Source organism: Falco peregrinus, chromosome 2, assembly GCF_023634155.1.
Source record: "Falco peregrinus isolate bFalPer1 chromosome 2, bFalPer1.pri, whole genome shotgun sequence".
Classification (NCBI taxonomy): Eukaryota; Metazoa; Chordata; class Aves; order Falconiformes; family Falconidae; genus Falco; species Falco peregrinus.
This window is the reverse complement of record NC_073722.1, coordinates 38,148,587-38,173,558: the sequence shown is the minus strand read 5'-3', so window position 1 is coordinate 38,173,558 and position 24,972 is coordinate 38,148,587. Positions and strand designations below refer to the sequence as shown.

Sequence of the window (24,972 nt, the reverse complement as noted above, 5' to 3'; positions counted from 1 at the left end):
CAGGACGGCGTGGGTTGCCTTTCCCTGCTCTGCTGCCGAACCCCCTTTCCCTGTGCCAGGAGGGGATGGGGGGGCCGCGCTCCAGCCCCACCCGGGGTCTCCATCCTGCCCCACTTAGCCCCGGCCCCACAGGAGGGGGGCTGGGGGCAGGGTCCCGGCTGCGCAGGGGTCAGCTCCCCGCTGCGGGGGGAGCCCGCCCGGCAGCACCGGCGCCGCCCACAGGGGCCGGGGGCGTCCCAGGGCGGGGGGTCCCTGGGGAGGCAGTAAATGGCCCCCTTCCAGCTCGGCCCCGCCCGCACTTACCCTGAGGGCGGTGGGTCCCGCGGGGCCGCAGCCCATTAGCCGGAGGGAGGGGGGAGCCCGGCCGTAAAGCCCATCGCGGGGCGGGCGAGACCCCCGCCACCGCCTCCAGCGCCCCCTGCCACCCCCGGCCACCTCCCCAGCGCCCCCCTGCCCTGCGGGTGCCCCCGGGCGGTGGGTGCAGCAGCACGCATCCCACCGCTCGGTCCCACAGGAGGCTGGTGTCCCGAACAGCCCCCCCCCCTCCCCAGCCGAGAGCGGGGGGTCCCCCGCGGCGCTGGCGGGCCCCCGCTGCCTGCATTAGGGTGCGTTACCGGAGCCGCGGCAGGGAGCTCGGCTCCCCACGGGGCCCCGCGCCGCCCGGGCAGAGCACGGCACGGCACGGCACGGCACGGCGCTGCCTGGAAATGGGAGATGGGGGGCAGGGAGCAGGTCCCCCGCTGCCTCCCGCCCCGCCCGCAGCGGCAGCTGGGGTCCCTTCGGTGCTGTCCATCCCTGGGGTATCCGGGCTGGATGGGGGCACGGATGGATGGACACCGGCATGGACAGGGATGGTTAGATGGACACTGGGGTGGACAAGGCAGGGACAGACACTGGGATGGGCAGGGATGTGGACAGATAGATGCTAGGATGGAGGTGGTCATGGCTGGATGGACAGGGCAGGGACAGATGGACACTGGGATGGACAGGGCGTGGATGGATGGACACCAGGCTGGGTGGGGGCATAGATAAAGGGACACACAGTTTCTATGGGAGCCATCGTGGCCCCACCAGCCCTTGGGAGTCTCCTCAGGGTGCCGGGTGGGCTCAGCCCCTGCTGCCAACCCCACGGGGGGGGGCTGGCTGCAGCATGTGGGGGCCAGGCTGCATGTGAGCGAGGGTGCAGTGTGCGAGATGCTGCCCCCGGTGAGGGGCTGTGCGGGGTCCCCTAGGGCCACCCTTGGCACACACCCCCCCGCCCCCGCAAGGGAGAGCCAGAGCCACTTGGGGTTTGGGATTCCCAGCCCCTTCAGCTGCTAGAGGCCTCTGCTGCCCCGGGACCCCCTCGCCTCCCCCCAGGCTGGCAATGCTGGCTGCCCAGCAAAGCCTTGACTCCTCAGCCTCCCTCGGGGCCCTTCCCCAGGGACAAGGGTTCCCGGGCAACACGCACCCCCCTGGGGCTGCCAGCCCACCCCGCTGGGTGTTGGGGAAGCCCCAGGAAGGGCTGGGATGGATGCCTCCATGCTGGGGTACCTGCCGGCTGGCTCCCGGTCCCCAGGCCAGTGGCGATGCAGGGGCTGGAGGCAGCTGTGAAGGGCTGGCACCCCCCTCCCTGCCTTGCACCCTGCCCCCACCCTGCCCATACACTGCCTGGTGGGACTGCACAGCAGGCAGGGGACAGGGACGGGCCCCCTTTGCTGTGGGCCTGCTGTGGGCAGAGTGACATGGGGGGCTGAGACCCTGCTGGCTGTGCCCCAGAGAGGGTCAGTCAGGTTTAAGTGGGGCACTGGGGGTGGTTTTGGGGGTCACCTCGGGTATGCTGAGGGGCATGGGGTTCACCCTGGGATGTCTCCAGAGTGCAGGGGTCCCATGTGGGGCATCTCAAGGGTCATGGTTAGTCACAGTGTGGGTTTTGGGGTGCTTGGTAGCTTCTTGGGGTCACACCAAGGGGCTCATTGTAGGGTCAGTGACACAAGGGTCAGTGTAGGGGACCCCAGGGGTGTGGGGGACCCAGATGGAGTCACACAGGGCACAGAGGGGGCACAAGGGTCTGCCCGCTGGGTCACGGTAGGTTTGTGAGGTGCAGGTGAGGGTCTCTCAGAGCATCCCGGGGGGTGCATTGGGGTCCCACTGGCTTGTCCCCAGAGTCCAGCAGGGGCTGTTTGGGATCTCCCCAGTGTCCCTCGGGGGATGCAGCAAGGTCCCCTCAAGGCTACCTCTGGGGATTCTCAGGGCATCCCAAGGGCGTACATTGGGGTCCCGTTGGCTTGCCCCCCAGAGCCCATCTGGGGTGTTCCCAGGGCGTCCCTGGGGCCCGTTTGGGGTCTCCCCAGGGTCCCTCCGGCGACTCAGCGAGGTCCCCTCCAGGCTGCTTCTGGGGTCTCTCGGGACACCCCGGGGGTGCATTGGGGTCCCGCTGGCTTGTCCCCAGAGCCCCGCAGGGGCTGTCTGGGATTCCCCCCGGAGTCCCTCGGGGGACGCGGCAGGGTCCCCTCCGGGCTACCCCCAGGGCCTGCCCGGGGTCTCTCGCGGGGGGAGGCACGGTGCTGTCCCCGGGCGCCTCGGGAGGCTCCCCGGTCCATCCCGCCCCGGCTGCCCCTGGGCTGCCCGGTGCCCCCTCCGGTCCCCGGCGCGGCGCTGGCCGCCGAGCCCCTCCGCCGGCGCGGGGAGGGACCGCTCCTCCCCGGAATGATGTCAGCCTGCCCGGCCGCGGCCCCCGCCTCCCCCGGCGGCTCCGGCCCTGCCTCCCCGGGGAGGCGGCGGCGGCATGGCCCGGGCCGGCGGGGCGGCGGGGCCGCGGCGGCGGGTGCTGGTGCTGATGGTGCTGGTGGCCGCGGCGGGGCGGCGGGGCCGGGGCGCGGGGAGGCGAAGGGGAGGCGGCCCCCCCGGCCCCCTGCCGCCCCCCGGCCCCCCCGGCCGCCCGCTCCTGCTGCTGCTGCCGCTGCCGCTGCCGCCGCCGCCGCCGCCGCCGCCGCCGCCGCCGCCGCCCCGCGCCGCGCCCGCCGCCGCCCGCCCGGTAACGAGCCCCCGCCCCAGCCCGGGCCGCGCTTGCCCCCTCCCGCGCCCCTCTCCGGCCTCCTCCCCGCTCCTTCGTTCCACTCCTCCTCTCAGCCTCCCTCCATCCCTCCCTTCACCCCTCCTCTGCCTCCCTCCCTCCACCCCTGCTTTGCCTCCCTCCATCCCTCCTTCCACTCCTCCTTTGCCTTACCCATCCCTCCCTCCAGTCCTCTCAGCCTCCCTCCCTCCCTCCATCCATCCCTCCCTCCAGCCCTCTAAGCCTCCCTCCATCCCTCCCTCCACCCCTCCTCTGCCTCCCTCCATCCCTCCCTCCACCCCTCCTTTGCCTCCCTCCATCCCTCCTTCCACTCCTCCTTTGCCTTCCCCATCCCTCCCTCCGCTCCTCTAAGCCTTCCTCCATCCCTCCCTCCACCCCTCCCCTGCCTTCCCCATCCCTCCCCCCCCCCCGCCGCCCCCCGCCCCTTCCCCTCCCGGTCCCCGCACTTGGCTGCTGGTCGCCTCCATCTCCAACTTCTCCGGCCCTGCCTCCGCCTGCCTCCGCCTCCCGCCCCCCCGAGCCTCCCTCCGAGCCTCCCCCCGCTCCCTCCTGGCCGCCCGCTGCAGATGCCGCTTCCCCGGCGGCCGGGACGGCGGCCCCCGGCACCTGCCCGGCGCTGAGCTCCGCTGCCGGGCCCGGGGCAGGAAAGTTGGGGGCGGCCGCTGAGCCCCTGCCATGTTCTCCGTGCAGGAGGCTCTGCCCCGGGGGGGGCTGCCCATGAAGGAAGAGCCGCTGACCGCCGGGCTGCCCTCCGTCCGCTGGCTGCAGGGTACCGGCATCCTGGACGCCAGCACGGCAGCGCAGAGGTAAGGGGCTTCGCGGGCATCCCTGGCACTGCGGGCATCCCGGGCTCCATGGCATCCCAGGTTCCAGCAATGTCCCAGGCTCCATGGGCGTCCCGGGCACTGCGGGCATCCTGGGCTCCATGGGCGTTCCAGGCTCCAGCAGTGTCCTGGGCTCCATAGGCATCCTGGGTGCAGTGGGCATCTCGGGTGCTGTGGGTATGCTGGATTCTGCAAGCGTCTTGGGCTCTGAGAGCATCCAGGGATGCTGCAGGCATCCCGGGCACTGCAGGCATCCCGGGCTCCACAGGCATCCCAAGTTCTGTGGGCATGCCAGTCACCACGAGCATCCCAGGCTCCGCAGGCATCCCAAGCACTGTGGGCATCCCAGGTGCTGTGGGCATCCCGGGCACCATGGGCATCCTGGGCACCGCAGGCATCCTGAGCACCATGAGCATCCCGGGCACCACAAACATCCCAGGTACCACAGACTCTGCAGGCATCCCGGGTGCTCTGAGCATCCCAGGTGCTGTGGGCATCCTGGGCACAATGGGCATTCTGGTGCCCTGCATGCCCTGGGCACACTGGGGACCACGGGCACCCCACACCCTCAGCACCCTGGGATCCCTGGGAAGCCTGGACCTCTGGGGCATCCCAGGTGCCTTGTGCCCACTGAGTACTTCAAGCACCCCACATGCCCCAGGCTCCTTGGGCCTCTGGGTAGCCCCTGCCCCTTGTACCCTGGCTATCCCACACCCCTGTGGGCATCAGCACCCCCGGTCCCTGGGGCATCCTGGCACCCTGTGCATGCCTGGTCTGTTGCCCTGGGCTGGGAACACCAGTGGGTGCTGGCAGCAGGGCAGGAGCCACTGCTGGAGCTGCGAGGGGCTCGTGCTGTGCCATGCCGCACTGTGCCGTACATCCACCGGTGCCGGGACCTGCGTCCTGAGCCCTGGCTCTGCTGAGACAAGCCACAGTGGGTGAGGGCAGGGCTGGCAGTGGTGCCATCCGTGCCTCCCAGGCAGGGCTGGTGGCATCGGCTGGGATGAGCAACTGCTGCTGCCGCTCAGGCAGCCAACACCACCGGGCTTGCCACAGCCCAGTGCCCTCCCGTGCCCTGGCTGGCCCCATCCCTTGCCCTCGCCAGGGGCTCGGGGCTGTGTGCACCCCATCTCCTGCCCTCCCTGGGGGGCTCTGTGCACCCCAGTCCCCTGCTGCTCCCACCCTGTGCCCAAAGGGGTCCCAATGCAGCTGGGGGACACTGTCACCCCTGTCCCCAGCACCCCAGCTCCTGCTGTCCCCGCTGTGTGCACTTGGGACTTCGGGGAGTGGGAGCGTGCTGCAGCTTTCTCCAGGGATGACAGGATGTGCCCCACGGCACGGAGGAGTGAGGGGCCCCAGGCCAGCCAGCGCACTGCCACCCTGAGGTGCCCCACACCTGCTGCCCAGCTGGGGACAGCAGGTTTGGGGGTCTGGGGGGGCGTCTTCCCTCTGCACGGGGCCCCGGCAGAGTGGGACATCCCCAGCACCTCCAGCACAGACCCACTCTGTGGATGAGATCGCCTGGCTGTGTGCACTGTCCCCAAGCTTGGGGTCCCCAGCTGTGGCACTGGCTCCACTGCTGGCTCTCCACAGGGGACTGTGGCTGTGCTGGAGGCTGCACCCAGCGGCTGAAGCCCTTGGGGCTCCCCGGCGTCCCCCACAAACCTGCCATGTTTGCAGATACTCTGGGATGCTTGAAAACTGGCAGTGATCCCCCCCAACCCCGGCAGAGACACCCCAGCCCCAGCCCAGCGTAGGCACCGCCAGGGGACAGCCACCGCTGCAGCCCAGCCTGGAGCCCCCGGGGACTGGCTGGAGTAAGGGTCCCACCCGGCCCAAGGGAGCTGGGGGGGGATGTGCTGGTGCAGGGGGCTGCTGTGTCCAAGCCAGGGTGCAGGGAGGTGCTGGCGTTGCTGCTGCACACCCAGAAATTTCCCTGTGCCCAGGTGCCGCAAGAAAGGGGGGTGCGATCCAGCCCCCTCCCACCCACCCCCAGCTCTGGCAGTGCGGGGGAACAGGGGGGATGTGCACGGGGCTGGGACCACCACGGTGGCTCGAGCAGCGATGCTGCCCGGTGGCAGGGTCGTGGCTGCCTGTGTGTCTCTGTGTGCCGATGGGGCCCTGTGTGCCATGTGCCCAGCCTGTGAGGATGGGGGTCACAGAGCCCCTGCCCCCCGCCTCTGCCAAGCCGGCTGCCCTTGCAGCCTGTGGTGTCCTCCAGGCCCCCCTGTCCCCCCCATCCTGCCGTGGTGTCCAGCAGCTGGGTGTGTGCCATGCGTTCTGGCTGTGACACATGTGTGGACATGCTCGTGGGTGCTTGTCACCCTCAGACCCAGGCTGCCTCCATCCCACATCCTGCACCCCTCTCAGACTCCTGGCTGAGGGGGTGTCATACCACCACCCTGCAAAGACCCCCTAGTGGGACCCTGCGGCCACCGCAGAGTCCCCGGACGATGCTGGCACCCATAACTGCAGCCCCTGCGGGCAGAGGGGCTGCTCAGGTGTGCCCCAGGGAGGGAAGGGGGGCCGGGGTCCCGGGGCAAGGCAGAGTGCCCACGCAGGGTCTCAACTTCCTGGGTGGGGTCCGGCGCTCCCCCCACCCCCCCACGTTTGGCAGAGCCACCCGGGGAGCCGTGGCTGCGTAATTGCACGGTGCCCCGGGTGCCTGGCGGCTCCGCCAAGGGAAGATGCTGCTTTACTGTAAGAGACGTTCGCTGGGCTCCTCTGCTAGGAAATGCTCTGATTGCCTTTAATAATTAATGGCAGCCGGGCTCGGCTCTCGGAGCGCTGGGGTCTCAGCAGCGCTGGGAGCGGAGATGCAGCCATTACCCGGCCGGGCTGACAGCTCCATCGCCTCCCCCCAGCACTTTAGGGCCGAAGCTTTGGGGGGGCGGAGGGGAATGGGGGGCGCGGGCGGGTGCTGGCTTGCTGCAGCTGCCCTGCCCTGCCCGCAGCACCTTCCCATCAGCTGGCAGCCCCACGGCCGGGCGCCAGCGCGGCAGGGCCAGGGGATGGTGGGGTGGCCATGGCACTGGGGGTCCCCATCCCTCAGGGAGCTGAGCGGTGTGCCTGCTGGGCACACTGGGATGGGGACCCGGTGAGGCTGTGAGGTCCCAGTGGGGTCACCTCACCGTGGGGATGGACCCTCAGAGCAAAGCTGTTGGCACTGCGGGTGGGGGACAAGCAACAGCCAGCACAGCCATTAGCAGAGCAGTGCCTGGGGACACGCGTGTGCACACGTCTGTACACATGTGCCCGGACACATGTGTTGGCCATGCACACAGTAGCCATGTGCCAGGTAAGCGTGCCCCAGCATTTGCTGACTGGGGATGTTTTGGCTCCCCTGTGATCACCTTAACAAGCTTCTTCCTCCAGCATGACAAAGTGTCCCCAGAGAAGTGTCCCCTGAGAGGTGTCCCCACGGTTTTCAGGGTCTGAGCTTCGCACTTGGCCTTGGCTGGTGCCCACAGCTGGGTCAGGGCTGGGTCAGAGGGGGATGTCTGGGCATAACTGAAGTCCAAGGAGCATCATTAAGGGAGATGGGGGTGCGTGGGGTCCCCTCCCCACCCTGTGCTGGCTCTGCCCAGACTCTGGGGTGCTGCTGGGACCAGTGAAGGGGCAGGTTGTGGCAAAAGGGCTGAACCCTGTTTTCTTCTCATCTTTGGAGGAGATATTGGTGGCTATGGCTTGTGTAGGACCCTGGGAGATGTCCCTGTGTCCCTATGTCCCCATGTCCCCACGCAGCTGGGTGCAAGGGTGGGCCCATGGGAGCAGTGTTGGGAGAAGCAAGGAGTGTGTGGGGGGCTTTGACATGCAGAAGAGAGGGACCCCCATCGCTGGGGCAGCCACCCCAGTGGGTTGTAAGCAGGGGGTCCTGCAGGGGCAGTGCTCGGTGATCTGCTCCATCCTCCAGCTGCAGGCAGAGAGGTGCCCCCACCTCTCTGTGCCATGTCTGCAGCCACCCTGCACTGTGTCCCCGCACCCCAGGGCTGCTCTCCTTGATGGCCCCCCAACAGGCTGCTGCAGGCAGGGGTCTGGATGTGACACCTCCACCCAACCTGCACCATTCCCAAGCCACCCATCAGGTGACAGTTGTGTCCCTCAGTGGGCAGGGCTGGTGGCAGAGGGACCCTTGGGCTGGCATAGGGGTGTTACACCCAGCCCCCAGCCCATCACCCCCCAAACTGTGCCCCTGGGTGGGCTCCCAGGAGCAGTGCTGGGGTGTGGGGGCAGTAGGGTCTGTTCTTGCACATATGTGTGTGTCCCTTATGTGCACCCTGGTGCTGACCCCTGCCCAGGTCCTCACTGCCCCCACACCACTGGGGTCCACAGGGCATGGTAGCATCTGGGGGGCTGAGGGCTCCTGCCCCACACTGCGGGGGTGGGGCATGAGGTCTGTGGGGTTCTGCCCCATGCTTGGGGTCCCTGTGGGGTGCAGGGGCTGTCCCCAGCGCAGTGTGGGAACTGGCCCCGGTAGCTTAAGCCCCCCGAGGTCAGCGTGGGGGGAGCCAAACCCACCCTCCTGCCTCCCTTGTCACCCGATATGTTTTTAATCAGGAAAGGGGGGAACGTTTCGCATCCGCGTGTTGATCTTGGCCCCCTTGCCCCGCTGGCTGCCGCACTGGGGCTGGTCTGTTCCCGCGGCCCCCCACACTGCCGCCGCCGCGCTGGCTGCCGCAGCACCGGCAGGGACACCGCTGGGGACAGGGACCACATGCCCGGCTGGGGATGAGGTGGCCGGGATGGGGACTGGTCGGTGCTGGAGCCGTGGTCCCTGGGGATGGCTCTGCCACCCTCCCCCGTGCTGTCACCGTTCTGTCACTCTGGGGCTCCGTGCAGGGGCAGCAGCAGTGGCCTTCTGAGCAGCCGGTGCCGTGGGCCAGCCCAGGTGGTGGGTTTGCGAGTTGGCAGCAGGACACACACCGGGGTGAAGAGGGCTCGGGGATGTCCCCTCCTGTCCCCAGTGGCTGCCCCGGGCTTAGGCAGAGCTGGGGGCTGAAAAGCTGCTGGCTGTTCCCTGGAATGCTGCTGATGTGTCCCACTCTGTGTGTCGCCCCATCCACAGCACCCCAAGGAGCACTGCTGCCTGCCACAGGGGAGTTTGGCAGCTCCCACTGAGTCTGTCCCCTGGCCATGGGGTGGCCCTGGGGAGGGGGAGTTGGGGGTCCCAGAGAGGGGGTGTTGGCGGTCCCAGCAGCCACCCCATGCTCACACACCCCTCCTCATCCTGCCGGCAGCGGGGTGGGCCTGGCCCGAGCCCACTTTGAGAAGCAGCCCCCCTCCAACCTGCGGAAATCCAACTTCTTCCACTTTGTCCTGGCCATGTATGACCGGCAGGGCCAGCCCGTGGAGATCGAGCGCACCTCCTTCATCGACTTTGTGGAGAAGGAGCGGGTGAGAGCCCTGGGTTTTCATGGGGATGGGGTTGTGGCGGGGATGGGGTCACTCCACTGAGCCATTCCTTGCTCCTGGAGGGGCACGGGAGCCTGTGCTGCAGAGGCTGAGACCTCTCCCAAACTCATTGCACATGTGGGAAGTTGCCAGAGCAGCTGCACAGCCTGGGGCTGGGCCTGCCAGAGGGCTGCACCAAGGGGGCACCATCATGTCCCCCCCTCCCATCCAACCATCCTCCCCCCCAGGAGCAGAACGGCGAGAAAACCAACAACGGGATCCACTACCCGCCTCCAGCTGCTGTACAGCAACGGTGGGTGCCGGGGCCGGGGGGCCTGGGGGGCGCAGGCAGGGCTGACCCCTCCCCTCTCGCTGCAGGGCTCCGGACTGAGCAGGACCTCTACGTGCGCCTCATTGACTCCATGTCCAAGCAGGTAACGGCGTGGGGCTGGTGGCTTGGCCAGGCTGGCACCCCCGGCACCACAGCCCCTGACCCCATCGGCCGCCGAGCCCCCGGGGCCGCCTGCACACGCGTGTGCACTTGTGTGCATGCCAGGTGGGCCTGCTTCTGTGTGTGCACAGTAGGCACTGCTGCACACGTGTGTGCAAGCCAGGCGTGTGTGTGTAAGGCCACGCAGCTGTGTGTGCACACCCAGTGGGCAGAGCGGACACACCTGTGCTTGCACACCCCCCTGCCCCGTGCACAAACACGTGTCCATGCCCTGGCACATGCAGCTGTGCGCAGCGTGGGCATGCACAGCTCTGCACACACCCGTGCACAGGCACACGCGTGTGCACAGCCGCCCCCATGACTCCTCAGAGGCGCGTGGCTGGCTCAGCCCCTCTCCCCCGCCGGCTGCCCAAGGAGTCCCCCAGCCTGCTGGGCCCACCCAGGGAAGTTCCATGGGTCAGGGACAGGCTGGAGCCGTGGCCGGGGACAGACAGGCGGTGGCACCCCCCCCCCTGCGCGCTCTCTCCCCACCGCAGGCCATCATCTACGAGGGGCAGGACAAGAACCCAGAGATGTGCCGGGTCCTCCTCACCCATGAGATCATGTGCAGGTAGGTGGGGGCCGGCGGGGATCCTGTGGGGGGCCAGCAGCACCAGGGGTGCAGGACTGGGGGAGCCCCAGCTGCCTGCTGCCAGCGCGGGGTCCCCCGTGCCCCATTAGCGCCGCTCTTGTTTACCACCCTCGCGCTCGGTGTTTGTGCAAATTAGTGCTCCGTGCCAGCGCGGCTAATTGATCTCCAGGAGCCGTGCTAACGATGCCAGGGCCGAGGCCGCCCTACCCGCTGCGCTCCCCAGGGCTGGCACTGCCGTGTTCGGGGGCTGGTGGTGGCATGAGCCCAGTCTGGCCGTGTCCCCTGTGGGTGATGTGGAGCCCCCAGGGATGGTGTGGGGCTGGGTGACCCCCGGTTCAGAGCCCCCTATGGCTCACAGAGTGTTTCCCGGGGCTGGGGTGTACCCTGAGCCCCACAGAGCCCCAGATCGGAGCCCAGCCCCACAGTGGGGTGGGTAAGAGGGGTACCCCAGGGATGCCCTCTCTGCCATGGGCCCCTCACGCCCTGGCACCCCACAGCCAGTGTCCCTGACCTGGCGTCCCCCTACCCCAGCCCATCCCCCTGGGCCCCTCTGCCTCCCACCCCATCCCACCGTGGAGCAGGACTCTCCTGCTTCGCAGCTAGGCAATGGTGGGGGGTCCAAGGGTGGGAAGTGGGGCTCTGGTAGATTTTCCCCTGGGGGCTGGGATGTGTGGGGCTGGCCCTGGCCCCCCCAGCTCCCCTCACACCAGTTCCTCTCCCTGGCCATGCCCAGCCGCTGCTGCGACAAGAAGAGCTGCGGGAACCGCAACGAGACCCCCTCCGACCCCGTCATCATCGACAGGTACCGGGGGCCTGGGCGTGGGACCCCCCTGCACCTCACTGGGATGGAGGGAGGGGGGCAGCAGCAGGGGGACCCCCCGGGAGCTGGCACAGGGAGTCCCCAGGGCTGGGGACCGGGTGTGAGCACTGCCTCATTAGCTCTAATGAGCTGGGGGAGCCGCATGTGGAGGCCAGGAGGGCGCACGGTGCCCCCCGGTCTGGCTCGCTGCGGTGGCTGGCGGCTGTGCCGCGGTGACAGCCAGCCGTGACAGATGGGGAAAGCGCCGTTTGCCGTCAGCGCGGCACTTCCGACGTGCATCAAACAAAATAAATAAATCAGACGGCATCCAGCCGCTCGGGCGAGTGGCAGGGAACACGCGTGGCAGCCCTGCTGCCAGGGCCACGTGCAGCAGGGACCCCCCAGTGCTGCACAGTGTCCTTAGGCGTGTGCCCGCGGGGAGGGATGCTGCCATCCTCCCTGGCAGGACGAGCCACCGGACCAGGGCAGAGGGCAATCAGAGAGGCCAGCCTGGCACAGACGGCGCTCACTGGTGTGTGCACGGTCACCGCATCCTCCTGGCACTAGGGTGGGCATCCGTCTGTCCGTCTGTCCATCCGTCTGTCTGTCTGCAGCCACCTGTCTGTCCCTCTGTCCCTCCAGCCAGCGTGTTGTGTCCTCATCCCTCTGTCCCCATGCATCTCCTGGCAGGCTGGCACCTCTCTGGTGACACCAAGCAAAGCCCAGGGGTGCTGAGGGGTTTAGGGACCCTGGCTTGCCCTGCAGGGCTCTGTCATCTTGTCACTGGGGCTGTGGTGGGGGTAAGCAGGGAGGTTGGGGACTGTGCCCCCCCCTCACCTCACCCTGCCTGCAAGTGGGGTCCCTTGGTCCCAGGGCGTTCCCTGTGGGCAGCTTCTCCCTGCACCCAGTCCCCGGGGTGCTGGAGGGTGCTGGGTCCCTGGGGACAAGGGGTGGAACAGGCCCTGCTCCCGGCCCCCCAGCATGATATCAGCCCCCTGCAGCAGGTCCCCGACCTCTGGGCTCCCTCTGCCCTGCCAGCGGCAGCCAGCTGTGCCACCCCCACCACCCACGGCCAGCTGTGCTCTGGCCAGCTGTGGGGATCATGGCCCCTGGAACTGCAGCACGGCCACGGGATGCAGCTGCTGTTGCCCAGCCAAGACAAACCTCCCAGTAACGGTGTCCTTCTGACCCCCATCCCCTCAGCCACCTTGTCCTGCAGGTGACCTGGGTGCTGTACCCATGCTGGTGCTTTTGGAGTGCGCAGGGGGTCCCGGGGTGCCCTGTGACCCCCCTGTGCTGAAAGCTGGGGCCGATCCCAGCAGGATCCCACCCCCCTCCCCAGGGTCAGTGTCCCCCAAGGCCCCCCCAGCCCCCTTCTCCCCAAGGACCCCTCGGGGCTGTGCCTCAAGGAAGTGACATCCCTGGGCTGGTGGCATCCCCTTCCCTCTTCTGTGCTGAGGGAAGCCCCGGGGGGGCGGCTTTCCCAGTGCCCCCGCATCCTCCTCCGTCCCCAGGGCCCCCGGGGGTCACCCGGGGCCAGGTGGGTCCCCAGCCTGCCGCCCACTCCCCCCAGCCCCCCCAGCCCCGCGCCCCAGCCCGACGCCCAGCCCCACTGGTTTAGAGAGCCAGATAAGTGCCCTATCAACATGTTAATCAAATTACTTAGGAGCTAAAATTGACGCTTTTCATTAATTATACAAGATTATTCTAATTGCAAATTCAAATTTATGCGCTCGGAACAGAAGGTGTTCGGCAGCAGCGCCGGGAATTTGCATATTAAATGGGGAGCGCTGTGCATTAGGGATGCTAATGCATGCACAGTGCCTGTATTTTTAACTCCCGGGCCCATATGTGCGGCTGCTGCTCAGGGGGGGGACGAGGCCGACCTGGGGTTCAGGATTATCCCCCCCTCAGCAGTGCAGAGCCAGGGCCGGGGGGTGGGGGGGGCTGGGGGGGGTCACCCCCCAGCCCCATGCCTCCCCTGTCAATTTCCTGGTGGGGGGGGCAGTGTTTTCCTGCCGTTTTTCAGCTCCTTCCTTCCCCTGATTACCACCTGCCAGGTGATGGGTGATGGGGGGACACGGGGGGGTCCCCCTCTTCCTGCCCTTGCCCGCGAAAACCGTCCCCCATGGGCAGCATCTCAGCAGCACCAGTGTGGGAGCCCCTCTCCATGTGCCCCGGCACTGACTGAGGGCAGGACCCCCCGGTGGGGCACACTCTGGGGTGCCCTCTCTGTTCAGGGGTCCCCCAGAGTGCCCAGAATCCCATGAGAGAGACCCCAATGGCCTCGGGTGCTGTGTGACCCTCACTCATGCTCCCCAGGGATGGGATTGGAGGGATGTGGGGCCAGGGGGACTGTGCCCACTGCTCCCATCCCTGTGCCTGCATCCCAGGGAGCCCAGGGGTGCCCACGTCCCCAGGTGCCTCGTCATCTCTGGAGGTCCCGTCCTCCCCTCCAGCCTCCACCAGCAGCTAACAGGGCCATGGGAACCTTCCCACTGGGCACCTGCATCCCCTCCCCACCCTTCTGTCCCCCTCCCCAGCTCCACTGCAGCTCTTGAGGGGGTGGCTGGAGGGGCCGGTGGCAGGGGTCTGTGGCAGGGTGCTGTGGAGTGATGTCAGGATAAGGTGCCAGGGTCAGATCCTCAGAGAGATGCGGGGACAGGCTGCTGAGATGGGATAGGGCAGGGTGGCACAGTGGGATGGGGCAGGATGGACACTGGGATGGGGCAGGATGGCACAAGTGGCCATGAAGTGCCGAGGCCCTGCCACAGTGCCACCTGTGTGGGCAGGGCAGAGCCCAGGCACTTCGGTGAGGAGGCCAGGAGATAGGCTGCCCCATGCCGGGCCAAAGGAGGGAGATGGTACAGAGGGACACAGTGGCCTGGCACAGCACAGTGACCTGGCACGGCGCAGCGGCCATGCGTGGCACAGTGCCCTGGTGCGGTGCAGCGAGCTGGGACAGTGCGGGTGAGCTGGCACAGGGCCATAGCTGGGCACGGTGAGATGCCCTGGCACAGCTCAGCGACTTACCACACGAGCGTGTGCAGGGTGAGTGTGCCCGTGTGTGGCCACACAAGGTGCCCATGGCTGTGCATGTCTTTGGCCATGCACCATGGGGTGGCCCACAACTAGGGGCAGGGGCGATGGTTCTCTCAGCTTGGTGCCCAACAGCACATGGGGTGAGAGTGCTGGTGCACACACTGGTGTGCACAGGGGGACCCCAGAGTGGGCGTCCTGGGGAGCACATCTGGCCATGCCCCAGGCCTGGATCCATGCTCCCACCCATGTATCTGTGCTCCCAGGAGTGTGCACCGTGGTCCCCACGCATGTGCACCATGATCCCCACGCATGTGCACCGTGGTCCCCACGTGCTCTCCTCTGGTCCCAGCCCCTAGCGTGAGTGCTGCCGCTGCTGCTGCCGCTGCTGCTGCTGCCCATTAATTATTGAGGGGCCGAGGCTGATTACAGGGCTGTGGACAAGCAGCCTGAATATTTCATCAGGCCGGGACGTGGTGGGAGCAGCTCACCCTCCTGCCCATCCGTCTTCCACCAGGGAAGCAGCCTGGCACCTACCAGACCCCCATGGGCAGGGAGAGGCAGCACCCTGCACATTGAGGGGGGGTCCCACAGATTGTCCTGGGGTCCCTGCAGCTGTGCAGTGCACACGTGTGCGCACGGCAGCGTGCAAACCTGGGTGCACACGTGGGGTGTCTTTTCAGCTGTGCACATGTGCCAGTCATGGTGGGGTGCACAGGACGCTGTGCATGACAGGGAGCACCCACGCTTGTCTCCAGTGTATGGTGGGACACACATAGTGCTACCTCCATCTGGGGACACCAGGACAGTGGGGACACTCACCCCAGCTTTGCTCCAGCACCAGGAAGGGATGGGGGGGGGCGGGGATTGCAGGGTCTTTGGGACCACCCCCCAGTTTGCTGGCACCAACCACTGGGTTCTTTCCTTCCATCCCAGGTTTTTCCTCAAGTTTTTCCTCAAATGCAACCAAAACTGCCTGAAGAATGCGGGGAACCCCCGGGATATGCGGCGCTTCCAGGTAAGCACACACCATCTCCCTCCAAACCCTGCCCCACGCACTGGGACTGCAGGAGGGAACAGTGTTGGAGACCTCATGTTTTCCCGAAGGGGTCAAGGGGAATTAGGGGGGAATTGAGCCTGTAATTCCCCTCAACCCCTTTGCAAACCCAAATACTCCTCAACCAGTTCTTTGCAAACCCTAACCTGTGAACCCCAGTTTCCCTTGCCTCCCTTTGCAAACCCTAATTCCCCTTGAACCCCTTTGCAAACCCTAAATTGCAAACTCTAATTGTCCTTGAAGCCCTTTGCAAACCCCAGTTCCCCTTGCCCCCTTTGCAAAGCCTAACTTGCAAATCCCAGTTCCCATCAACCCCTTTGCAAACGCTGATTCCCTTTGAACCCCTTTGCAAGCCCTAATTTGCCAACCCCAACACCTTTACCCCCTGTGCAAACCCTAACTTGCAAACCCTAATTCCCCTCAACCACTTTGCAAACCCTAATTCTGCTTGTACCCCTGTGCAAATCCCCAGCTCCCCTTGCCTACCTTTGCAAACCCTAATTCTCCTTGAACCCCTTTGCAAACCCCGATTCCCCTCGCCCCCTTTGCAGATCCTCCCGGGCAAACTCCAATTTCCCTCGATCTCTTCGCAAACCCTAACGCCCATGGCCCCCTCGGCAGCCCCCAGCTCCCCTGGCTCCCTGCACACTCCCCACGGCCCCTGCCCGCAGCCCAGCTCTCCCCACAGCATCTGGAAGTTCGGGAGCAGAGCAGAGGGGGGGTCCGGCCCGTCCCCCACCCAGCACGGGCGCCTTCATTAGGGCCTCTCGTAAAGATATGATAATTGTGACATTTTTACATGATTAACGACCTATCCAATTTGCATAGCGCCAAGCAGCTCCGGGAGAGCAGCCAAGTCCACGCTGGAGGCGGGGGGGGGGGGGGGGGGGGGGGGGGGAAGCGGGGTGCGCGGGGGGGAGCCTCAGAGGATGGGCTGGGATGTCCCCTGGGTCCGGGGTCCCCCAGGCCAGTGGCATGGTGACGGGCTGGTGCTGATGCCATGGGAGTGCCAGGGCCGGGGCTGGGACCCTGCAGCACTGCACAGCTCTGGGGGCACACGCATGCATGCACACGGGGGTATGCACACCTGTGTGTGCACACGTACACACAAGTGCTTCTGCACACGCATGCATGTGCAGATGCACACATGCCCCTTGGCACGTGCACATGTATGCACACCCATGTGCTCACAGGCGTGCACAGCCATGCAGGTGCAGATATGCACACGTGTGTCACCACCAAGGCACGGGGGTCCAGAGGGCACCCATGACAGCCCTGGGATGCTCAGGGGTGCAGGGGGGCACAAGAGATGAGCAGAGGTTGAGGACCCCAGTGTGGGGTGACACCCCCATGGCAGGGGGTAGGACCCCACAGGGTCCCCATGGAAAAGCATGCCACCCCTGGCCTCTGCAGTGGCCCCAGGACTGGGCACCAGTGTGGCCGTGGGGCGCAGGGACACGGTGGCCCTGAGCTGGCTGTCCTGCAGGTGGTTGTGTCGACGACAGTGAACGTGGATGGCCACGTCCTGGCCGTGTCAGACAACATGTTTGTCCACAACAACTCCAAGCATGGGCGGCGGGCACGGCGCCTCGACCCCTCCGAAGGTGAGTCCCTGACGGGCACCTGGCGTGCACACAGAGCACACGCTAACGCACACACGTGTGCCATGCCCCGGCACGTGTCTTAGCCGCACGGAGGGGCAGATGCTTGTCCATCCCAGTGGGTGCTGCTCCCACTGCCACATCCCCTGCCCCGGCTATGCCGGAGCCAGCCCCACGGCCATGTGCACCCCACAGTGCTGGGGCAGCCCCATGGCCACGTGCCATCCACGATGCCAGGGTAACCCCCCAGCTGTGCATACCCCACGGCACCAGGGCAGCCTCAGAGACTGCATGCCCTTGCTGGGACCCCAGAGGCGAGGCGTGCTTGTGCCCAGCTGTGCCCCACACTGCTTCAGCTCCCCTGGCACCTCTCTGCCCTGGGCACCCCGGGCAGCCCTGGAGGTGGGCACCCGGCCCCTTATTGACAACCTGTCCATCTGCCCAGCACGCACACATGGCCTCTGCATCCACCTGCCATGCACATGTGTTTTCTGTCTGTCCCTTCGTCCCTCCGTCTGTCCTACATGTGCAGACTGTCCTGGCCTCCCGGGTGCTCTCTGTCCATCCGCTGCTCCATCCATCCGTGCATCTACCACGTCCGTCTGTATCTCCCTGTCCAGTGCATATGTGTCCTGTCCATCTGTCTGCCCTGTCTGCTGTCTGTCCATCTGTCCTGTGCATGCTCCCGGGCAGCTGCCCATGCCAATGCACTCTCCATCCTCCCTGTCTATCCCTGCACGTGCTCTCCTGCTCCATCCCCACCCGCGTCTGTGTGTCCGTGTGTCTGTGACTGCCCATGTCTGTCCCCCAGCCCCGCGCCACTGCCTGATTCTCACTCTCTGCCTCTGCTCTCCCTCTCTGCCTTCTCTCCCCCAGCCTCGCGCCCCCGGCCCCGACCCCGGCGCCCCCCGCTCCCGCCGCGCGTGCCCCCACACTCACTGCTGCCCTGTCTCTCCCCTCCTGCCCGAAGCAGCCACCCCCTGCATCAAAGCCATCAGCCCCAGCGAGGGCTGGACCACTGGAGGTGCCACCGTCATCGTCATCGGCGACAACTTCTTTGATGGGTTGCAGGTCGTCTTTGGCACCATGCTGGTGTGGAGTGAGGTAGGGGGCTGCGGGGGGGCGGGGGGGGAGCTGGCGTGATCCCCTGCCACGGCCATGGGCTGAGCCCCGTCTCACCCCTCAGCTCATCACACCTCACGCCATCCGGGTGCAGACCCCCCCGCGGCACATCCCCGGCGTGGTGGAGGTCACGCTTTCCTACAAGTCCAAGCAGTTCTGCAAGGGCGCCCCAGGACGCTTCGTCTACACCGGTGAGGGGGGCGCAGACTGCTGGGAAGGGGGCACAGAGCCCCCAGGAGGGTGCCCAGGGGATCTCTGTGCCCACTGCCCTGCCCAGGGACCCCCCACAGTTGGCACTGCCGCTGTGTTAGGGTGAGGGCTGGGCAGGGCACAAGGGGAGGGGGTAGGACTGGGGTGAGGGGGTGAGGGTTACTGCAGACTGCTATTGAAACCCCCAGGCAGCAAGCCCAGGGGCCCTGCACATGTGTGCAGGGCGCTGTGCACACACGTGTGGTGTGAGCAGGGCCATGCACACGTGTGTGATGTGAGTGGGGCCATACAGGTGTGTGTGGTGCGAGCAGGGCAGTATGCCTGTGTGTGGTGTGAGCAGGACCATGCACACGTGTGTGATGTGAGCGGGACCATGCACACATGTGTGATGTGAGCGGGGCCATGCACACATGTGTGATGTGAGCGGGGCCATGCACACGTGTGTGGGGTGAGCGGGGCAGTGTGCCCAGTGCAGTGGACAATCGGTCCCGCCATGGTGGCCATGTGCCATAGCGTGTTGCTGCTAGCTCGGAAGGTCTGTCCTCACACCAGCTCCATGCTGCACATCGCCCTGGCTCCTGCCCCACTCTGGCACCGTCCTGCCCCCCTAGGACCCCCAGCAGTGGGGCTGGGGGCCGCAGCTGCCAGACAGGGGGTGGGAGAGGAAGGGGCCCAGGGGCTGTTGGCACAGGCAGGGGACAGCTGAGGTGTCCCTGCAGGGGGTGTTGCCCCCCTTGCTATGCCACAGCTCAGCCCTGTGCCCCACAGTCTGTGCCTCAGCTTCCCCGTGGGGTGGGGCAGGGGGGCTGGGGTGGCTGAGCCCCTCTCTCTCGGCAGCACTGAATGAGCCCACCATCGACTACGGGTTTCAGCGGCTGCAGAAGGTCATACCCCGCCACCCCGGGGACCCTGAGCGCCTGCCCAAGGTAGGGACCCCCCCGGGGTTTGGCAGGGGTGCCATGCGGTGCTCTCTGCTGCACCCAGTGACACCCATGGGACCTGCCATCACCCGTGGGTGCTGGGCACCACCTCACCCATACTCAGGGGTCTTCCCTGGCAGTACCCAAGGGACAGGAAGGGGGGCACAGAGCCCTGGTGCCCCCCAGCGCTGGGTGCAGCCGGTGGGCTGGCCTGGCTCTCTCACCCTCAGCTCCCGCTGTGTGCGAGCGTCTGGCAGAGTGCAGGGCCGGGATGGCTGGGGGGTACATGGGGTGGAGGGGGGGTACATGTGGAGCTCAGGGGGGGCTGGGGGAAGCACAACAGTCCCCTGCTGGGCTGGGGCTTTGGGCATTGCATGGCAACTCAGGGAGGTGCTGGCGTGGGGACATGTCGCCAGTGTGGGGATGTGTCAGCGGCATGGGGACATGGTGGGGCAGGGTGTCTGCATGTTCCCCATGGGCAGAGGGGGCTGGGGCGGGGGTGTGGCCCCCCCCGAGCCCCGTCCCGCTCCCTGCCCAGGAGGTCTTGCTGAAGCGGGCGGCTGACCTGGTGGAAGCTCTCTATGGGATGCCACACAGCAACCAGGTACCGCGGCCCCCCGGCCTGCCGAGCCCCCCCAGCTCTTCCCACCCTCCAGCCCCCAGCCCCCCACCCTGCCGGCTCAGTGGGGTGTGCACGCTGAGCCCACAGCACTGGAGCCGAGGACACAGGAGCCGGCCCTGGGCTCCCAGCCCCACATCTGCTTCACATCAGGATTCCTCAGGCGCTGAGTCAGCTCTGTGGGCCCCCCTCCCCGAGCCCCCCACCTGCAAGGAAGGAGAGCTGCCGGGTCAGGCTGCGGGGCTGGCGCCTCCAAAGCTGCCTTTGTTCCCACATCCTTCCTAGCCAGCCGCACAAGCTGGGGGGTCTCAGACCCCTCGCCCCATCACTGCCCATCCTGTATCCTGAGGTGCCCTGGGAGGTGACACAAGCTGGGGGGTCTTGGCCGCCCCCACCCCATCTCTGCCCCGTGCAGCCCTAGGGTCACCCCAGGCTCTGTGTGCCACAGGGTGATGCCACCCCCATGTCCATTCCCCCAGGACATCATCCTGAAGCGAGCGGCAGACATCGCTGAGGCGCTCTACAGCGTTCCCCGCAACCCCGGCCAGCTGTCCTCGCTGGCTGGCACCCATGGCCCTGCCGGCATGATGGGGGTGAACTCCTTCAGCAGCCAGCTGGCTGTCAACCTCGGTGACTCACCACAGGGCACCGAGCAAGGTGGGCTGGGGGCCACGCCGGGCAGCAGGAGGGGGTCCCTGCCTGCCCCGTGCCATCCCCGGCCCCTCTTGCCCCCTCTCGCCCCCAGGCTACTCCCGAAACACGGGCAGTGTCTCGCCACGGGGCTACGTGCCCAGCTCCACACCACAGCAGAGCAGCTACAGCGGTGGCACCGGCATCAACGGCTACGGTGGCAGCACCATGGCTGGCCTGGGGGTGCCCGGCTCCCCCAGCTTCCTCAATGGCTCCACCGCCAACTCCCCCTACGCCAGTGAGTCAGTGCCCCAGGGTGTCCCCAATGCCATGCACCAGCCCTGGGGTGTCCCCAACACCATGCACCAGCCCTGGGGTGTCTCCAACACTATGCACCAGCTTCTGGTGTCCTCAAAACCATGTGCCAGCCCCTAGGGTGTCCCCAACACCATGTGCCAGCTCCAGGGTGTCACCAACACTATGCACCAGCTTCTGGTGTCCCCAATGCCACCCACCAGCCCTGGGATGTCCCAAAGCCATGTGCTAGCCTCAGGGCATCCCCAGCACCATGCACCAGCTCTGGGGTGTCCCAAAGGTGCACCTGGGGTGTCCCCAACACTGTGTATCAGCTTCTGGTGTCACTAACACCGTGCACCAGCCCTGGCATGTCCCAAAGCCATGCAGCAGCCCTGGGGTGTCGCCAAAACTGGCAGCAAGGGCAAGGGGGAGTGGGGACACAGTCAGCTGAGCCAAGGACAGCCCTGGCCCTGGCCGTGTCCCTTGCAAGCTGGGTCCCACGTGGTGTTGCCCAGGATGTGCCGACATCCCGCATGGGGCACGATGCCCCGTACCCAGCTCTGCCCAGCCTGAGTGGGTCTCTCCCCACAGTCATGCCCGCCAGCCCCCCGCTGGGCGCCTCCTCCATCACCCTCCCGTCAGGCACCAACGCCTCCACCCCCACCGGGGTCTTCTCCTTCTCCCCCGTCAACATGATCTCAGCGGTGAAACAGAAAAGCGCCTTCGCCCCCGTGGTGCGGCCGCAGACCTCCCCGCCACCTGCCTGCGCCAGCACCAGCAGCAGCAGCCTGCAAGGTGAGACCGGTGCAGGCAGGGCTGCCCTCCCTGCCCGTGACGGGGTGCCCCCTGCCCCACGGAGGGGGTTCCCAGCAGCACCCTGCCCGAGCAGACCCCTCCCTACCAGCTGCCTGTGCTCGCCTGCCTGCGCCCCTGCCTGATGCCGTGCCCCCTCCCTGCAGCGGGGGCACGGCTGGGGCTGCACCACGGGGGTGGGTGCACCATGCCACCCTCGGCCCTGAGCCCCCCGCTCCCCTGCCTCGGCTCACCCCCTCTCTGTGCCTCCCTCCCACTGCTCAGACCCCGCTTTCGAGGACTCGGACAAGTTCCACACGCCCGCGCGGCCGCTCCAGGGACTGGCCTATTCCTAAGCACAGTAGGTCCTGGGATGCGCTGGACCGCCCCATCCCGTTGGGACGGGCAAGGGGAGCAGAGCCAAGGTGGGCAGGAGTCCCCCACTGCAGCGTGCCCACCCCTCACCTTCCTTTGCAGCCGTGCCCGGCCGCCTCGTGCCACCCACATGAGCTGGGACAGCGCTGGAGCCGCGACACGGAGCAGGACTGAGAGTGGCCATGCAGCGTGGCAGTGCCGGCTCCTCCGACCCACTCCTGGGCACTTCCATGGGGATTGGGGCGCGCGGGGCTGTGGGACCCACCACCCCACTGCCCTGTGGCCACCCCAGCCTGGCCCCACGGAACTCAGCCCACTCGCAAGGGGGTGAGCCTGGCCAGGACCAGCACCTGCATGGCTTGGCACGGCTCGGCTCGGCAGGCAGCCCCCCGAGGGGCCTTGGGGGAGCCCCGGGAATAACCCAAACGCTCTGGGTTTAGCCTCAGAAAGACACCGAGTGACCTGTGGGAGTGTGGGGCAGTGGCAGCCATGGGCAGGATGCTCCGAGGTGGGAGGGATGGATGCTCTGGGGCAGAAGAGGTGCTCTGGGGCGGGATAGATGCATGGAAGTGGGATGGATGCTCCGAGGCAGGATGAGTGCTTGGAGGTGAGATGGATACTCCAAGGCAGGGTGGGTGCTCAGAGGTGGGATGGATGCTCCAGGACAGGATGGATACTCCAGGGTGGTATGGATGCTGTGGGGTGGTATGGATGCTCTGGGGCAGGATGAATGCTTCAGGACAACATGGATGTTCGGGGGTGGGAGGGATGTTCCAGGGCAGGATGGATGCTTGGGGGTGGAATGGATGCTCCGGTGGGACCCAGCTTCCCCCCCCACGCTTCCCGGCTCTCTTACCACCATGGCCAGCGCTCTCTCCCCAGATGTGCAGCTCCACATCTGGAGCCGCCCACTCGCAGTTCCCAGGTGACCGAGGCCGGATCTCTGCGTGTGCCCCGCACCCCCGTGCAGGATCGGGGCCTCGGTGCCGCCCGGGCAGGGGTCTGGGCTGCCCTGGCCCCCGAGCTGAACCCCAGCATGGGGACAGCATGGTTCCCGACCCCATCAGCCGCCGGGGCTGGCTGCCCCAGGACACAACTGCAGCTCTTTTCTCATTATTATCACTATTATTATTAATAATAATTATTATTATTCTTTTTAGCAGCAGGCGAGCCAGTGGGCAGGGGCTCTGGCAGGGTGGGCAGGAGACCCCCAGCCCTGGCACTGCCAGCTCCTGCCAGGGTTTTCCCTGTCCTCCCAGCTGGGAGGGAGCAGCCGGGACTTTTGTAAATAAAGAAAAAGGGAAAAAAAAAACAACCAACCCCACTCCCCCGCGCCTGCATGCCACCCGTGCAGGTGGCCCATGTGTCCCCCCTTGTGTTGTGCCACTGCAGTGATGGTGATGCTGCTGTGCCCTGCTCAGTGTCAGCACGTGTGTCCCCACCAGTGCCCACTCCCTCGGTGCTGGGTCCTCGCCTGGTGGCCCTGGCCCCTGCCCGGGGTGACTGCAGGGGTCTTGGGGCAGCCCCCCGCCTGCCCTTGGGGACAGGGTGCCCTTGCCGGAGTCCCAGTCCCCCCGTGGCAGTGGCACAGGACAGAGGTGCCAGGGTCCCTCGGAGCAGGGGTGCTTTCTGACATGGAAATAAAAGGCCTTGCAGAAGGGCACTGGCTTGGGGGTCTGTCAGCAGGGAGGGGGTGGCGCGTGGGGACACCCCAGGGATGGTGACACCAGCCCCACAGCAGCAGGAGTGCATGGGGGTTGTGGGTACAGCCCCAGGGAGAGGGGATGGGGGGCTTCACCCCCATGCACACACTCCCAGCACTCACCCTGCACCCCACGGCCCCCTGGGGTCCTGCCCCCGCACCCCGGGCAGCTCAGGGTCCCAGCCCAGCCCAGCTGGAAGCACTCAGCCCCCACTCGGCCCCCCACATTGTTCCCATTGCTGGAGTCCCGGAAAGGCAGATGTGGCGCTCCATCCCACGCCAGACCCATGGGACCCCCGGGAAGCTGCCCCCCTCACCCGGGGTCAGACCCCCCCGGCCCTCACTGGGTGGGAGCCGGGATGGCCCCATGGGGCAGGGTATTGGGATCCCCAGCCCTTCGCCGTGGGGTGCACCCAGCGGTGGGGGCTGCGGCTGCCTCAGAACAGCGTGTCCCCCCGCCCCAGGGCAGCTCAGCTGGGTCCCTGTCCCCACCAGCCCCCCAGCACCCGCCCTGGGAGCCACCTGATATTCGTCCCACCCCTCCCGCACCCCCCAGCACCCTGACCAGGTAGGAGTGGGGGGAGTCTCCATGCCCTCCACTGCCACTGCCCAACTCTGCCCAGGTGGGCAGCACCCATGCAGGGACCCCCTCGAAGGCAGCTGAGGCCTTGCAGCTCGACGCATGCCAGGGGAGCGAACAGCCACACCAGCGCTGCCACAGGGCTAACAGGGGGCCCAGACCCCCCGCCACGGCCAGCGTAGCCCAGCTGAGACTGTGGGTGCTGGTGGACCCCAAACTCTCCCCCAGCCCAGGGGTAGGGACGCCCCCCCCTCAGAGGTGCTGTCCTGGGGCAGCACAGCCCACGGCCCCAAACCCAGGGTGGGCCTGGGGGCAAACACCCCCCCCCCCCCCCCGAAAACATTGCTGTGTGCAGAAGCACGGATGGCTTGGGGGGCTCAGGCTGGGGGGGGGTGGGGGCAGAGGGCACCCAAACCAGGGGTCTGCCCCTACTAGAGGCACCCTGGGCAGAGCAGTGTGGGCAAGGGGCTCTGCCCCTGCTGGACACTGGCACAGGGAGGTGGGCAGGGACCCCCAGAACCCCAGCCCCTGCCACCTGCAGACCCCAGGGGAATGAGCATCACCCCCGAGCCGTGGGTTCCTTGGCTGGCACAGCTGCTTGGGGGGCTCTGCCCTGGGCACAGAGCTGCCTTGGGGGTCCCACACTCACACGTGGCCATGGGCAGGTGGGGACATGCCCACACAGCAGGGACGTGCATATGGCACGTGTGGTGGGGACACACACCCACCTGCCCACCGGCACCCATTTTCCTTAGGGAGCCACTGCCTGATACCTGGGAAGTCCCCTGCTCTGTCACTGCTAGTGTCCCCTTGGCTCCAGACCCCGCTCCCAGGCTGCCCCTCGATGCTCAGAGCCACTGGGGCAGCCCCACCATGC

General features: G+C 67.0%; 1 protein-coding gene across 1 annotated transcript; it reads left to right on the top strand.

Moving 5' to 3' along the window:
• Positions 1 to 2,721: 2,721 nt before the first annotated feature.
• On the top strand, positions 2,722 to 23,473 carry LOC101914287 (EBF family member 4). Its single transcript, XM_055795356.1, is given in 19 exon segments — positions 2,722 to 3,016; positions 3,746 to 3,861; positions 9,117 to 9,273; positions 9,519 to 9,557; positions 9,559 to 9,583; positions 9,649 to 9,704; positions 10,258 to 10,331; positions 11,086 to 11,154; positions 15,127 to 15,208; positions 16,734 to 16,851; positions 17,819 to 17,952; positions 18,035 to 18,161; positions 19,018 to 19,106; positions 19,639 to 19,704; positions 20,199 to 20,376; positions 20,465 to 20,647; positions 21,238 to 21,441; positions 21,724 to 21,799; positions 21,916 to 23,473. Coding segments are annotated over 18 exon segments (2,037 nt in total). The 5' UTR covers positions 2,722 to 2,767; the 3' UTR covers positions 21,795 to 21,799; positions 21,916 to 23,473.
• The last annotated feature ends 1,499 nt before the right edge of the window (positions 23,474 to 24,972 follow it).